This window comes from Siphateles boraxobius, unplaced genomic scaffold, assembly GCF_051911475.1.
Source record: "Siphateles boraxobius isolate OS27281-9 unplaced genomic scaffold, OSU_SipBor_1 20, whole genome shotgun sequence".
NCBI classification, from domain to species: domain Eukaryota; kingdom Metazoa; phylum Chordata; class Actinopteri; order Cypriniformes; family Leuciscidae; genus Siphateles; species Siphateles boraxobius.
This window is the reverse complement of record NW_027508811.1, coordinates 9147590-9164343: the sequence shown is the minus strand read 5'-3', so window position 1 is coordinate 9164343 and position 16754 is coordinate 9147590. Positions and strand designations below refer to the sequence as shown.

General features: G+C 37.7%; 2 protein-coding genes across 5 annotated transcripts in view; one reads left to right on the top strand and one right to left on the bottom strand.

The window, feature by feature from the left end:
- Positions 1-16754, top strand: part of macrod2 (mono-ADP ribosylhydrolase 2) — a 631164-nt gene that overhangs the window by 60184 nt on the left and 554226 nt on the right. The gene's annotated exons all lie outside the window — the stretch shown is intronic.
- LOC143744676 (uncharacterized) lies at positions 7682-9346 on the bottom strand. Of its 3 annotated transcripts, XR_013205882.1 has the most exons (7): positions 9318-9346; positions 9123-9199; positions 8846-9026; positions 8494-8740; positions 8235-8406; positions 8003-8148; positions 7682-7843 (listed from the first exon to the last, which is right to left on the bottom strand). XR_013205882.1 is itself a non-coding variant. In XM_077236338.1 (4 exons), exons 1-4 carry the CDS (start codon positions 9334-9336, stop codon positions 8592-8594), a joined length of 426 nt encoding a protein of 141 aa, XP_077092453.1. In that variant the 5' UTR covers positions 9337-9346; the 3' UTR covers positions 8420-8591. The 3 variants fall into 3 exon arrangements, 1 of the variants encoding a protein (XP_077092453.1); XR_013205883.1 differs by lacking the exon at positions 8235-8406; XM_077236338.1 differs by lacking the exons at positions 7682-7843; positions 8003-8148; positions 8235-8406 and having other exon boundaries at positions 8420-8740.

The following is a 16754-nucleotide window of genomic DNA, read 5'->3' as shown; positions in this document are numbered from 1 at the left end:
AAATGAGCGTTTCTTTCACTCCTGCACACTTCTAAATGGCAGAAGAAAAGGAGATTGCCAAGCAGTAATAACTATTTCTGTGCCAGCACTGCTTTCATGACCTTCACTTTCACTCCAACCTCAATTATGGCTCTGTATGAGCACTGGTGTGGAGGTATGGGTATGGGAGGTATGCGTATGGGCCCAACTCACTCTTTGCTATGGTTAACAAACTCAATAATCCACCACAACGTGTTATTTCGGGCTCTGGGGTGCTTGTGAAATAGCTTTTCCCAATTCTTTTCAGACAAATTGAAGTCAATCACTGAATCCATCACTAAAGACACCCCTTATACAAGTGACTCAAATGTTCATTTGATGTTATCTGATTCAGCTCACTCAACAAACTCTCTCTCTGTTTTTACTCTGACTACTCTTTTACTCTGTTTTTACTCTGTTTTACTCTGGCTCTGATCTAATTGTGAAGTCTAATTCCACACCCTGCCAGCTTGATCCTAGACCTATACTGTTTTGCTTAAGATGTGTGTCCTCGAGGTTGCACCCTTCATAACACGTTTGATAAACTGTAGTTTGGCTTGTCTTCATTAAAAATGGCTGCGGTGATTTTTGCCCCATTCTTAAAAAAACAGGCCTTGACCATCTAAACATGGACAATTACAGGCCAATATCTAATTTCATTCCTTGCAAAAAATCCTTGAAAATGTTGTGGCGTCGCATATTTATATCTAAATATCTAAATAAAATATTTCATATTCAGATGTTAATGGTCTTTTTGAACCTTTTCAGTCAGGATTTCGCCCATCTCATAGCACTGAAACTGCTCTACTTCGGGTGGTTAACGACATTCTTTTGTCTGTGGATTTAGGGTAAATAAACATCTGGATGCTTCAAGATCGAAGCGCTGCATTTGACACAGTCTGCCATGAAATGCTGATCTCTCTGCTTTCTGATTTCCTGGCTCATTTCTTGCATCAGCGACAGAAAGTACAATATCACCACAAGGGTATAGATCTGCCACTGCTTCGCTTACACAGGGTGTTCCTCAAGGTTCAGTTCTTGGCCCACTATTTTTTATCATCTATGTCCACTTGTTGACATCATGGACTTCAATTTCATTGCTATGCTGATGACATTCAAATGTATCTTACCACCAGCTCCGATAGGCCATCCCTGCCTGACTCACTCACTGCATGTATCAGGGACATCAAGCATTGGATGTCCCTGAATTTCCTCAAATCAAATAATAATTAAAAAAACGGAGATATTGGTGATTGGCTCTGCTGCCTCAGTCAAAAGGATGGACCTGTCCTTTGATTAGGGTTGTGCTAATAGACGATAGTATCGTGTATCGACGATAGTCAGAGTTATCGCTGACGGCAGATGCCTTTGACGATATCAATACGATAATTGGCTTGTTTTCCCATTAATGTATTAAATTATTATTATTATTATTATTATTATTATAAAGCTAGTATTGGTATTAAATTAATATTAGGAACTACAATTCATTTGCCTTGCCTAAATTCATAACGACATCGCCTAACACTTGCCACACATCACCGACATGCACGTATGAGGACTCCTCTAAGAAGATGCTTTTAAAACAGACTAAACTATTTAATTGCAAGGTGATCCATTCACAAATTGTCAAGAGTGCTTGTTTTAACAGACGCATCATTCTTATACAGATCCAAGATGAAAACGGTATCGTTGTTAGTCAGTATTTTGTTTCCATTGCAAATTAACAAAACATTTAATGACACTAATAACTAGGGCTGGGGTAAACGATTATTAACTAAACGATTAGTTGGGCGATTATTTTATCGATTAGTCGACTAATCTAACGACCAATGTTGGGCAGTAACGCATTACTGTAACGCAGTTACTTTTGACAGTAACTCATACTGTAAAGCATTACTTTTTAAATAAATTAACTCCGTTACCCTTACCATATGGTGCGTTGTCCGTTACTTTTTTAAATTAATTAATTTTGGCTGAAGTGTATCCTACAGCCTAACCTGTTTGCTGCAGCGACGCATTGTAGGATTGGTGGTAGGATTGCTTGCCACCCGTCCCTTAAAATACGGAATTGTCCCGTATTTACAAGTAAAATGATGCGTCCCGTATCAAATCAATAAGGGAAGCGATTTGTCCCGTATTTTACATAAGGTCCACACATAGCCTAGTTGGATAAAAACATAAGGATTTACTATACTAATAGCAAATAGCCTATAAAGAAATCAATTTCACAATAATGTTACATTATGATTAGAATCAAATGAATTTTGTCCATTTTCTAAGCTTAGAAAATGCACATTTATACGGGCTGAATTTTATAGGCCTAAAATATTGTTTAGTAATTCTGTGAATTACACTGCGCAAACCAAAGTAATACTACCCACCGGATGAAGAAGGGTTGGCTCTCAGTCTCCACAGAACAAAATATTTTATTTTATTTTATTTTTTATTTTATTTTATTTTTATTTTTTTTTAATTTAATTTTTTTTTTATTTAATTTAATTTAATTTAATTTTTAGTGTTCACATTTATGAGGAAGAAACAATGTTACGGACGTGACAGTTCTCCGTACGTGAGCGCTCTGAAAGCGGCACTAAACTATGCTTTAAAACTTTCACATAGACATCAAACAGAAAGCACAAAACCTTTCTTTAAAGTGAATTTCATTTTGTATTAATTGTATCTTAATTTTAATCAATGTTTCATCAACCAATTGCCTGGATTTAATAAATAAGAAGTAAATATAGCAGACGATAGATAATCACGAAACGGAGGCGCCAGCACGTGAACTGGAGCTCGTCTCATAAATGAACCGAAACTCGGCGTATAAGGTAATCTACTTGCCTCACAGACATGTCTACTTTTAAACAGAACAATTCAAAACGAAAGAAAACGGACTACAGACTGCTCTCTGCTTATGTAATCCGTATGAAATGTGCATTTCTCTCTGGCGCGTCTGCTGCGAAGATCGAGAGTCAGCATAGCGAGTCACCTCAGAAATCCTTGTGATATATTCAGTTTGTGCTGGTCTGACTTAAATAAAATAGTGTTTAAAAATTAATTTCTGTTTAAGTCAGTTTTGTGTTTGTGTAGACCATAACGCATAAAAGAACATTAATGGGAACATTAAAGAATGTTTTTTTTTAAGTAACTAAAAAGTTACTTTTAACAGTAATGCATTACTTTTTGGTGTAAGTAATCAACAAAGTAATTGAGTTACTTTTTGAATGAAGTAACTAGTAACTGTAACTAGTTACTATACCTTAGTAACTAGCACAACACTGCTAACGACTAATTGGACAGTTAATATAAAGATTATTTATCTGCTGCTCGATTAACAAAAAACAATAAATACTAACTAGTGTACTGAATCATGATACTATAAGCTGGCTAACGTTAGTCTAATGTTATGTATTTGAACACCGTCATTAGAACTCTATAACCGCCGTGTTACTAAATAGTAAAACGTGTTACTAAAATAGTTTTTACGAACATTTTTTATCATAGAGAATGTTTAAATACTAATATCAGCTTACGAGGGAAACGTAGGCGGAGTTAGTGGTGCTTCGGAGCCTGCTACTGCTGGAGATGATTCGGGAGAGGTCTGTGTGCCCCTTTAAGCCTTGTTTATACTCGACGCGTGTGAAGGTGCGTGCGGCAAAAATTACGTCATTGCTGTGTGGGCGGTCGTGCGCGTTGGGTGTGAAAGACCCCATTTCGCCTGGCAGTGTGCACGGCACTTTTTGTAACATCTCGCGCGGCGCTCATCCGAAAGTGAACGACTTCGAGCGAATCTGGCCGAACTGGTACGTCTATAACAGCATGTTTATTATCTTTATATACACAGAGACATTTGCATTGATGGGCGACCATAAAAGCCTCTCATTTTGTGAATAGGAACACATTTGCATTAAGCACCCAGTTTGCACTTGTCTAAAGTAACAGCTTACATTTACAAAATAAGCCTACAATAGCAGAAGTAAGCTCTTCAGTTGTTTAACTAGTTTACGTGCAGTGAAAGTACAATAAACCTGCATTTATTACTCTTTTTATATGAATCAGCAATTAATAAACTACGAATAAACGGCAAACTACTTCTTCACTGCTGATTCCTGGTGGTTTAGAGGAGAATTATTCTGAGTTGCCCCCTGTTGTTTCACAGAATAGCACAACGGCGAGCGCGTTTGGAGAGGTGCTCGCGCAGTCAGCGGAGACTCGCGCTCGTACGGACGCGGCGAGTATAAACAAGGCTTTACAGATCAGAGCGTGCGCTGACACGGAGTAAAGCCTTGTTTAAACTCGACGCGTCCGCACAAGCGCAAAGGTGCACGCGGCAAAAATTAAGCGTTGGGTGCGCAAGACCGGCAAGACCCCATTTCGCTTGGCTGTGGAGATGGTCCTCACTGCAGAACATGGAATCCACGGGGAGGAGTTGGATCCAGATCCAACTCCTCCCACCTTACATATACCTAAACCTACCCATCTCCGCCCCCTGATCCCTAAACCCACCCCTAATCTCTAAACAAACCCCTACTCCTACCCATTTCCACCCCTTGGATCTTGATCCGACTCCTCCCCGTGGATCTCATGTACTGCATTGAGGTGCTACTGTGGCTGTGTGCACGGCTTTTGTAACAGCGCGCACGGCCCCCACCAAAGGATGAACGACTTCAAGACGAATCTGCCCGAGCATGTACGTCTCACCGCATCGGCACCCAATTTACGCGTCTAAATTGCAACGTTTTTTTTGTTAAGGATTTGTTTACTGTGTGTGATTCATTTAATGGAAAGCACATTCACTTCTAGTTGTCTTCGTCCTCCATTCTGCAATGTTTCGGTCTCCCATGCCTCCCACTACAGCACTACTAATAACACAAAAGACAATACAATTATAAAATATTGATAATAATAATAATATCACTAAAATGATATAGGCCTAATAACGGTCCTTAGTTCACAAACACAGCACAACTCTTTCCATCTGTGAAAGTCAAAAGCAGCTTCAAACACTTGTTTAACAAGAAATATTCTTCTAATTTTTCATTGTCATTAATGTAGGTCCACAAGAGAAATATTAAGCCAATAACTTTAGATAGTTGCTATACCGTTATATCCACCGTCGTCTCTGAGAGAATGAGGCGTTAATGCAGTGACAGATGCCGCTTACTCTGATTTCTCCCGGGATTTAAAACACATTAACCCACGTTCTTTGGGCTTATTGAAGTGCATCCAGACAGAGAGAGCACTGGTAGAAGGACATATATCGTAAACTCCGACTCTTTCTTGACCCAAGAAATTATTAAGACGTGTTCCCATCTCGTGCAGAATTACAGTCAAAATGCTGCATCTGTAACGGCATGAGAGGATAATGTTTCTGTAAATTTCCCGCTGACATGTTGAAATTTTTGTATCTGAGTCAGATACAAAAATGATTTTTTACCTCACTATTCCGGGAAATAACCTAATTTAGCCTAAGAAACACTCCACCTTTGCTAGCAAAATAGAAAGAGATTCTCATATATAAAATGAAGTAATAAAACAAGAAAATTAATAGTATAATTAATAAGTAAATAAGCAAGTTAATAATCAAATAACTAAGCCTCGCCCCCCTCACGATAATATCGTGTATCGCCGATCTCACAGGCTGACGATAGGACGATATGAAAATGGAGCATATCGCCCAACACTACCTTTTATATTGATGGAGTTCATGTTAAGCCTTCATCATCTATTCGTAACCTTGGTGTCTTAATCGACTCAACTCTATCTTTTGGCTCTCATATTTCTTCTCTTGTTAAAAACTCTTTTTTCCATCTTCGGAATATCGCACGTCTTCGACCTTCTTTCTCTTTAGCTGATGCTGAAACCTTAATTCTTGCATTAATCACATCATGCTGGATAATTGCATTGCTCTATTTCTTGGCCTGCCCATAAAACTTATTGCAAGATTACAGTATGTTCAAAACTCAGCAGCAAGAGTGCACACCTCCACTAGGCGATCTGCTCGCATTACTCCTCTGCTTCATGACTTTCACTGGCTACCCCGCGGCAACACGTATTCACTTTAAGGTATTACTTCTAATGTTTAAGGCATTAAATGGTCTTCACCTCCATATCTGTCTGATCTACTTTACTCTTAGCGCCCTGTCCGGTCCCTTAGATCAGCTGAACTTGGTTTATCATCCATCCCTCGTTTCCGGTTGTCTACTGTAGGTGGAAGGTCATTTAAAGGTCCCGTTCTTCGTGCTTTTTTGAAGCTATGATTTTGTTTACAGTGATAATATGTGATAATATACACATACAAAATAATATGTGTTCATGTTTAGCGTGTAAAAAAACACAGTATTTTTCTCACAATTTACTTATCTGTATACTGCTGCTTTCACTGTCCAAAAAACGGGCCGATACCTTCCTTTTTCTATGAAGTCCCTCCTTCAGAAATACGCAACGAGTTCTGATTGTGCCAGCGGTTCCTGTGTTGTGATTCGACAGCAGCTTAACGCACGTTACCCGGAAAGGTCACGCCTCTTACCATAATTTGGAGATGCATGCTCTGATTGTTATTGTAAAAATGTCCAACATATTACCTTATCAATTTGAGCCTGAATCTGACCCGGAGAACATAGATGGATGATCAATTAGAACCTGTTCAAACACGACTTTTGCAGTGGTAAGCTGTTTGTTTAGTAGTTGTCATACTTTTAATTGTTTAAATTTTAATGTTAAATGTTACTAACTGTTATAAAATCTTGTGGTATATGTTTTTATCCGTCTGTCGAATTAACGATGGTGATGTTGAATTTTTTAAATAAGTTCATTGTTTATTCCTACCTTAGTTACACGTATAAACGAGTTTTGATTAGTAATATATGTTTTATAGATGTACATGTGGTAACTGTGAAAAAATGCCAACAGAGGTTGAAAACATCTGCTGCAAAGAGATACCAAAAGTACTGTCACATCTCCTAATTAAATACATTTTTTGTTGTGTAAAGTTCTTTTGAAATTGTTTTCATCCATACAACTTTAAATACAAATACTTCATTTTTAACATGAATATAAACTTACAAGCTGCCATGTTGTGTAAAAGAAATCGTTGCCATGCATTACAATAATTTTTTTAAGTTGATTGTTACGTGACTGCATATTAAATTATTAATGCCTCACATCAATGTATAGGTTTGTCGACGAATGATGCAGCTTGCAGTCCCTCCTACATGTATGGTTCATCATACATGGGCTTTGAAGCAAACTGCTTAAACCCATATCCGTTACAAAACATAAATAATATTTACAGAGCGGACTACGGACGAGTGAGGCGAAGAACTGAAGAAGAGTATGTTTTTATTAAATATAATAAAATTGAACAATGCAAAATAACTTTAATTATACAAGAAATAAAATAAGATATAATGTTTAAAACAATGTATTTTTTACAAACATACATGCACATGATGTTAATGAACCATTTGTTTACTTAGTCTGTTTGGTTCAATGCCATAGGCGTTTCCGTTATGTGTCATATCGCAGCTTTGTCAGCTGGTGCTGTGGCTACTTAGGACGACATATGAGGGTCGTCATCCCGTCTTGTGTTGTTCGCCAGATCCGCCAGCACTTTCCTGATCCAGCTGGACAGTACGTTGGATTCCGCCCTCCCCCTGATTAAACCGAGACACATGTTGGGCAATGACATCTTCCTTGGAGGGTTTTTCAAAGTCTGATGACAGGGGAGGTGGAATGGTGATCTGATGTAGTTCTTCTACATATGGTGTTGGGTCAACAATTACTTTGTGTAGTAGAAGACTCATCAGGTCATCGACATAGTCTGTAATACAAATGTAAAACTGCTTGTGAAAGTAATGACTAAACTTATTTGTTGAGCATGTTACATTAGTGTTGATACAATTTGTTACAAATATGTTGTATTAAATAATTTCGTAATTTTGTTAATTATTAATATTTTAAAATAAAAATAATAACTTACTGAATGTTGGGTCTGCTTTCACAGGCTTGGCTGTGCATTCCCCTTTTTTTGACTTTGGAAAAGCAAATTGGAAAACAGCATGTCCTTGTGTTGTTGCCTGTGGACGTTGGGCATTCTCATTGTAGTGCATGGCTGCGAGATACAACCTGCAATCATTGAAGAATAAATAAAATCATTAGTTGACTGTAATAAATATAACTTCACGTTATTTGGAAGCAATAAACAAAATTACCTGCATAACATTCCTATATAAAAGAAAACGACATTTTTGGGTGCAAAACGTATAACCAGGCTGTGGAATGCTTCTAGTGTCGACGTTTGAAAGTGGTGACTGAGTTTCTCAAAGTCCTTGAGAACTCTGTTGTTGCACGTTATTTTCTCCACTTTGCCGAGTGTCACTGATCCTGTTAACAACACACACATCAAACCGAATTTTTTGTTTTCATTTTAACAGTAAACTGTTCGTGAATGTACCCTCTATGTAGACATACCTTTTTCAAACCATTTTTTGTTATCCCTTGAAGTCTTGTCTTCGTGTTCGCATTTAGGGAACAGGGGGTTGACGTGAACATGGATGTTCTGCATGTGATTAAGAAGTGATGTCCACTTTGCCACCTTTTCTGGTCCCGAAACAGAGGAAGTCACTCCAGTAGAGATGATTTCGGATGCTTTTCAACCATTTCTTCAGCACCTCACAGTCCTTATTTTTGGAAAGCTTCAGAAGTTTCTTAGACAAAGCTATGAAAAATTAAACAGAAGAGAAATATTTATTGATGGATAGTAGTAAAACTGTAAACACCAGTTATCAACTTAATATTTAAAGACAAATAGATTGATGTTTACCTTTCTCAAAGTGCCACACATCATAGTACTGAGTGATGTTGCGTTCCCTCAGGTACTTTTTAATCTGTGGATGGCGATCAGTGACTATGTAGTCAACCACCAAACCAGAGGATTCCAGCTTATCCAGACATCGCTTTAAACCCTCCTTTTCCATGTGGTAACTACCACCTACCTCGTTGCTCTGTCAATAGGCACATAGAAAGCACATATAATAATACATAAATGTTAACATATTTTAAAAAGTAATATGTTTAAAACATGTTATTCAATCATTGACCTGAATAAGTTGAAGATCCACAATTGAGTTGTTTTCCATATCCATCAAAGTGTAACTTCCAAATTTTGCAGAGTGGCCTATGTAAAACAAAATAGTAATCATAGGCATAACATTATTGAGAACTTCATCATTATAAATATTATGTTACACTAATAAATAAGCAGTATATATACACAATTTCTTCTCTACATCTACCTGGTGAGTCAGCACGCATATCTCCTGCTAATGCAGGAGATATGCTAATGGGGTGGTGATGGCGCAGTGGATAAGACACATGCCTTTGGTGTGAGAGACCCGGGTTCGAATCCACTGTGAGACACCAATGTGTCCCTGAGCAAGACACTTAACCCCTAGTTGCTCCAGAGGCGTGCAACCTCTGACATATATGGCAATTGTAAGTCGCTTTGGATAAAAGCGTCAGCTAAATGAATAAATGTAAATGTAAATAAATGTAATGCCAGTTTTCTCATCTCTTTAAGCTGCTGAAAAACAAGTTGTTGATCTCTGTTCCACTTGTGGATGATGGTAGGCTCTAAGAAATTTCTTGCATGTCTCCGGAAAGTACCATATTGCACAGTTTGGAGCTGCATGGCCTTGAAAATCTATGAAAATAACATTGATAAAAAAAAACTTTTATAAAAGGTACATACTAATAACACTAAATGTAGTATTAAATCAAGTACAATAAATAATGGAATACCTTTAGTAGTTTTGAAAAGGACCCTCCCAGAAAATATACAGCAGCACACAATTTAAGGTTCCCCAATGGGGTACTCCCTACAATGGGCTGACTCTGCCACCGTCTGTAATGCTGACATTTTCCGCAAAGCTGTGTGAATGTAACAAAAGTACCGATTTGTCTTTGGTGGACATCACATTTCGCCTTACAAACTGGACATGACTCGAAAATCTCTCTAAGGCAGCTTTCAAAAACATTGTACTTCTCACTGTAGTTGGACACAGGATCTATTCTAAAACAATAGAAAGGACATTTACATGAAAATTGATTTCAGGTCACATGTTATTACTAGGAAACAAAATTCATCATTTAACAAGGTCAAAATGTATCAATTATTAATTACAACTTACGACAATTCTGATTCCTGAGTGACCGACTCTGGATGAAATGTTGAGTCATGTGGTTCTACATGTATTTCAGATTCTGTTTGTTCCTCTTCATCTTCCTCCTCTAACTCTTGGCAAAGTCTCTTGCTTGGCCTAAAAATTGAGCCACGTACTGGTGTTAAAGACAGCTGGATATCCGGCAACATTGGTATCGTTTCAGTACCAACATCCTGTCTGGAAACTGTTGCCTGAATGCCTACAAGACAAAAAATAGTTTAATAATTTAATAATAACTTAACTTTAATAATTATATATTATTATTCAAAACAGTCTTTCATTCAATTAAATATGATTTCTCTATATAAAAACATAATACAAACAAATATGTGCCACTACTGATATTTCATGTCTAGACTACATACCTTTGCTTCTTACATGGACCTCCCTCAGTGTACCAACAGAAAGTTGCGTGCCAACTGATCACATCTTTGGTGATATCTGTGTGGCCACTGTTTCGGTGTATACGGAGTCTGTCTGACATCCAGCTTCATGAACTGAAGATGTTGCAGGGAGTTCTTGGGAACTCTGTCCCTGCTGAGATGAACTCTGTAATAATTATTTCAAATGTGTATTTAATTATGAAGTAATATCAATGTATACATTTTACATGTTCAACAGTAATGACATATTTCATTGACATTTATATTAATACAACAGAAACAAAGTAAAAGACAAAAAACAGCCATGCATTCTCTATAATAAATTGACCAACATTGTCCTTGAATAGATTATTACATGAAAGACTGTGGATATACAGTGTTTGTTACTGTTTAGCACAGTTTCAATTTCGTATATATGAGTAGTGTAGCATAATAGCTTCGCAATAAATAGTAAACAAACATGGATTTACTACAGCAAGTAACGTTACATAAACATAGAACATTGATTCGCGTTGCTTCAGCTAAACGAGCATGTGGTTAAACAGTAAACATTAGATATAATCAACAAATAATTTTAACTGATCATTACAAACACCAACAATCAATGGTGTCTGATTGAATTAGTACAGTAATTTAAAAGGTTTGTTGGATTAGTTTCAATTCCCAGCTAGTTAACAAAGCTAAACAGCGTTGCACTTTGTGTAATGAGTTACAGAAACGATTAAACGCACCAACTTAAATAATAAAATACACTTACAAAAGAGGGAACTGCTCCATCTTTCAAGAACAGTCTTTGTGCGAATCCTGCATTAAACTGATTTAGATTGAGGAAGCTGTCCTCCGCAAAATGTGCTGCACATAATTTTAAATGAGGATTAAATTTTTCTGGAACCGAAATAAAAATAAATCTAAGCACAGCGTCCCTGGGAAGGCCAAACAGAGGTGAATTTACTCCGGTGGGAAAATAACAGCGTCTCGACGACATGGTGACAAACACAATCTCTAAAAAAGATACTCTACATATTCTCCTTGGGAGCTCAACAAGACCGCGCCCCCCTTTTTTGTGTATTCCAGTGGGCGGAGATTAGTCAAAAAAAAATTCTAACAACGTCATCAAAAACGGAAGTAGACGGATGTAGTCCAAACTGGTCGTTCGCTGTAGGCTTTGAAAGGGGACTTCTGTTAAATAAAATATCTCGCTAGGCATTGAACTTTGAGCTTTATCATTTTTTAGGTATTATTTATGCACTAACAGCAACATTACAATATATTGTAATGTACAATGTAAAGCGACCTTGATCTATGGAAAGGTGTTATATAAATAAAACTTTTTCTTCTTCTTCTGTGTGTCTTTTATTAATCTACATGAAGTATCGTTTACTAGTCTACATTTTGTGTGCAAATATATTTTTGAAATAATTTCAGTGCCATTATTGTGGATGTGATGGGTCTTTAGTAGTTTTTAACCATTGATGTGTATTAAAAGTGCACTCAGTTAGCCTTTTATTTTATTTTTACCTCAGTGGTCTTGAACTTTAAAGCATTTATAGACTTTATAGAAGGTGAGTTTCCATTGACTTCTCAGTTAGCATGTGGGTTCTACCTCAAGTAAACTCTACCTTTCTTTATTTTCCTCAATACCTCTCTTAGGTCCTGGAGAGCCACTTCCTGTTCTTTCTTTAGGGTGAAGCGTCTATGCGACACAATACTTGGGTCAGAGGGCCTACAGATTGCGTGTTGAGAGCTCAAGTCTCGATTAATCTCTCAGGCAACTGTTATGGGGGCCAGGTGTTGCCCTCCTGTCGTAAAGGGTGGATGAACCTGGGGAAGAGGCGTAGGCTGAAGAAATGCTTTACAAAGGACCTTCAAGTTTCCAATTAACACCAGTTCCTTCTACCCCTGGTGGTAACCTGAAACCCCTCCCCAGAACAGCATGGCTCTCTTCATAACATGTTTCTCACTTGAGAGATCTCACACTATTCTTTCCCCTCCAAGCTGACCCACAAACTAAGGTCATCACTTAAAGACAAAAACGATTCTTATCTCTGCAGTCCTGCCCCACTCACTGCTGTCTCACTGTCCCTGTAGACTGAACGATGGCCCCCTCTGAAAATTGATATCAGTGATATAATCTAGGTGATGCCTCGTAACTGTCTCCGAGTGGAGCGGCTCTTGCCGCCTCAGACATTCAGCCTCTGGGCTCTTAGTTTGTGTGCGTGCATTTTTTTAAAAGTAGGGATGAATTTATTTCGTTGCTATTTATTCTGGGTGCACACTACACAATATCAGCCCAATTTTGGCACAATCTGTTTAATGTAAGGTGTCCTGGTTATTTGCAAACGACTGGGCGTTGGGATGTAAGAATCAATCAGTTTATTTCATATAGTGTGTCATAGTGGTTGACGACTGACATCGCGTCTGTGACACTTTATTATGTCCCGACAGAAAGAGGAGTACAGAAGCTCTTCCATACACTGCTTTCAAACATGGTGAAATGAAAGAGAGACAATGATATTGGCGCTGCTAGGTGGAATTATGCAATGGAGGAAAATGTTTGTGGAGCTATGGCAACAATGCTCTTGCCTTTTTGATGTTTTCTTGAGGGACTACCACAGAGTGAAAAAAGATGTTGGTCAACAATAGCGGAGGCGCTTCGGCACCACTGTGAGTACTGGAATTATCATTTATTCGTTAAAGACAGGGGTGATTGGTCGGGAAGCAACGTGTACACTCTAAAAACTTTTACTATGATTTACTCAATTTTTTGGGTGTAACATTTTTACACTTATATTTAATAAAATTGTAAAGCAATGAATTAAATTACATATACCGTAAACTGAGTAAATGTAAGTACAAAAATTAAGTAGATCTAAGCAACTGCATTTGGTACATTAAAAAAAAAATGAGTAGAAATATTTTGTGGAAAACATTTAAAAAACAATATTCATGAGTAATATTAACTTATATTAACTTTTATTGTATGAGAAATATTTACTTTTAATTTCCTCTAAACCTTTGTAAAATACTCCACAACCACAGGTATACATGACATTGACCTTTAATGTCGATGAGTAAAGCATATTTTATACTGTTTTAACATAAATATAACATTGCCTACATTTAAACTCGTATAACAAACATTTTAGAAATAAAAAATAAACATTTAAAAGTAATTCAAATGCAATTAACCAGTCTGTTATTCCATTTCCACCATATCAGCGCTGTTTCTCATGCTTGAGATGGACTCGCACTCTGCAGGTGAACTTCTAACTTCAGATCGCCGTCCTGCATTTCACTCATAGGCGAAAGATGCTGCGCCTGCCAATAAACAAACAGTGCACTGTTCAGAGGACATTTTATCATCCTAATTAATTTAATTAATTATCTTTAGGAATAAAGTTGTGTGTTTTATGCAAGGCATCAGGTGTTTCAATCAGGCGAAAAGACAGACGCGACCCTTGTTTAGGTGACTCGCGTCTCACATTGCGTCTCAGTATGTTGTTCTGCATTAAATAAAATGATTTAAAGCACAGTAATGATTTTATAGATACGATAAAACCTATGATATTTTTTTTACTTTGAGCAATTCTGGAGCTATAATTGACTCTTCTTAGGAGCATATAAAACAAAACAAAAACTCTTCGGTTCTACACGATTCACGTAAATGACCCAATTGACCAAGAAAACGGCGATTGTTGCCGAAAAGCGACAAGTTTGCAGGTGTGAATTCTGCGACGCTGGGAAGAGAGAACTGTTCTGTAGACTGGAGAGAATTCAAACAGCTCGCACTCACTCCACTGAACCGGCTTTGAGTTGTCACATCAGAGGGTTGGTGAGGGGTGCATTGTTTTAATTGAGTAAACTTAATAATTTTTTTAAGTATGTGTTAAAGATTAATAATATTGATTTCAATTAAGTAATATTTCTGGTCCTTGAAACAGATCAGTTTAATTCTCAATTTTCAAATATTTTGATAGAAATTTCACAAATATACTAAGTATATTTTAAAAAAACTAATTGGTTAGTCGAATACGAAATTCTTTTAGTGAAATAAAATATATAACTGTAAAGTTTAGACAAACTTAACAGTTGGATTTTTTGTCAATTATTTTGGTTTGTTAAACTCAAACCATCAAGTAAATGATATTCAGATAATTTATTAAGTTAATAAAGTTAAGTATTACTGTGATATTTACTAAGCCTCTGAATTATTTTTTAGAGTGTAGTCTGACTTGTTTGACCACAGTGACTATCGTAACAGACAAAAATATTGTGTAGTCTGAACCAGGCATTAGGATGTGATGAGTATTACACAGTGTTCTTACCTTTTTTATTTATTTAATTATTTTATAAAGCATAGCTATATATAAGTGCACTCAGCAAGTCTTAATAATATGAGTAATAGTATAATAATAGTAATAATATAAATGTTAGTACACACCTTTTTTATTTTGTATAATTAAAATATTTGTAGTATTTTATTAAATATTCAATAATTTTTTTATTTAAAAGTATTTTTAGAACTGCCACCCCCAGTCCTGGGAAAAGATCAAAACTAATTTAGTGGAGCAATGCCTACTGGTGTTGTGCTGAAGATGGATTTGGTCCTGTTGTCCTCGCCATCTCCCTTTTACTGACTTAAGTCTCTGCTTTCTCCAAAGTCTATTGTTAGGCCTTGGGTTAAACCACAGCTCAAAGCAGGGGAGCTGCTGGGCTTATCCCCCCCTTATAATGACAGAGCAAAGGAGGCCAAAGGGAGTAATTTTGTTTGTAAGTAATACTCGTTCTGAGATGTTTCTGGGTGCTGTTGTTAAGATGCAGGTCAGAGATGGAACTGAAAGAGTTAAATGAAGAGATAAATAGAAGTGTTTCAGCTTAATTTCAGCTTCCAAATATTGAAGGTCATATACATTTGTAGAACAATAGATTTTTTTTCGAGACTTAACTAAGCCCTCAGCTATCTTTTAAAGAATCATCGATCTTTCTCTGCCCTTTTGGCCAAAACACTTCAAGATCATGATTAAAATTCATTGAACACTCAATTGACCCCTCTCCCCTGTCATTTCTGATCAGTCAAATCAATGACAGATCTATCAAAAGTGCTTAGAATGAGACTCCTCTGCAATCGAAAGATTAGTGCGGGCTATTGTCTCAAGACCGTCTAATCAATTATGTCAATCCCTATCCAACTATTTAGTGCACTTCAGATCAGACAATCTATCCTGAATGGCCAGGTTAATTCGCTCTTCGCACAGCCAGCGTCAGTCATACATTTCACCATGGTAACAGCTTGTTGTTCACGTGCAGCGCACAGCGTGTCTGGATCATCATTGAGCTGTCACCCCCCGTCCCTCATCCGCCTTATCTCTGTAGGTGTTAATACATCTGAGTGTAGAGAAAGAAGAGGCAGCTGTGTCTTTCTTGCGGAATGAAGGAGACGGAAAGGTGGAGGGAGGGAGGGAGGGGGCGGGGGGGTAGGTAGGTAGGTATCAAAGAGAGGACTGCATCACCCCTGTGGCTACGGGCGCAGGGATAATAGAGTAAAATTGCACACAGTCCTGACTCTGGGCAAGCCTGGCTTCCTCCCCATCCCATTGTGTCCTCAGCATGGCGGTCTTTGTGGCGACTCCTGTGTTCTGGTAATGAACACGGCAGCCCTCATGCCTGCTCTACTCAGTCTTAGAGGGTCGGATGCGGGGAGGGGTGGGGACAAGAGCTGGTTTCATTAGCTGAGGAGAATGGGCAAATTTCAGGGCTCTGATCAAGCGTGACATGGAGGGCTAACTTCTTTTTTTTTTTTTTTTTTGACAGACATGGTCTGAAGTTTGTGGAACTAAAGCTGCCGTGTGTCCAGATGGGGTCTGGGAGCCAATGATTACGCCCCTGCCCCACAAACAATATTTCTCTTCCTCCTCCTCTTCTGGCTCCTCGCCCTCTCCTGGACACCTAGAAAGCCTCCATAAATCAATTTAGCACATAATATGATGTAATCTCTTCTGTTGCCACAGACTTTTTCTTTGCTTGTATGTGATCTGCACAAAACCTGTCAGCCTCCCTGTTGTCACAAATGTGTTTGGTGAATATGCAGTCTGGTTGATGATTTGTATTAGCATGAGAAATGACAGTG

Excerpts from the sequence above, each read along its gene's own strand:
- LOC143744676 (XM_077236338.1), bottom strand. Across the intron at positions 9,027-9,122 it reads TGGATCTTCAACTTATTCAG|AGCAACGAGGTAGGTGGTAG; the intron begins GTCAATGATTGA and ends GCCTATTGACAG. Across the intron at positions 8,741-8,845 it reads TGTGTGGCACTTTGAGAAAG|CTTTGTCTAAGAAACTTCTG; the intron begins GTAAACATCAAT and ends AATTTTTCATAG.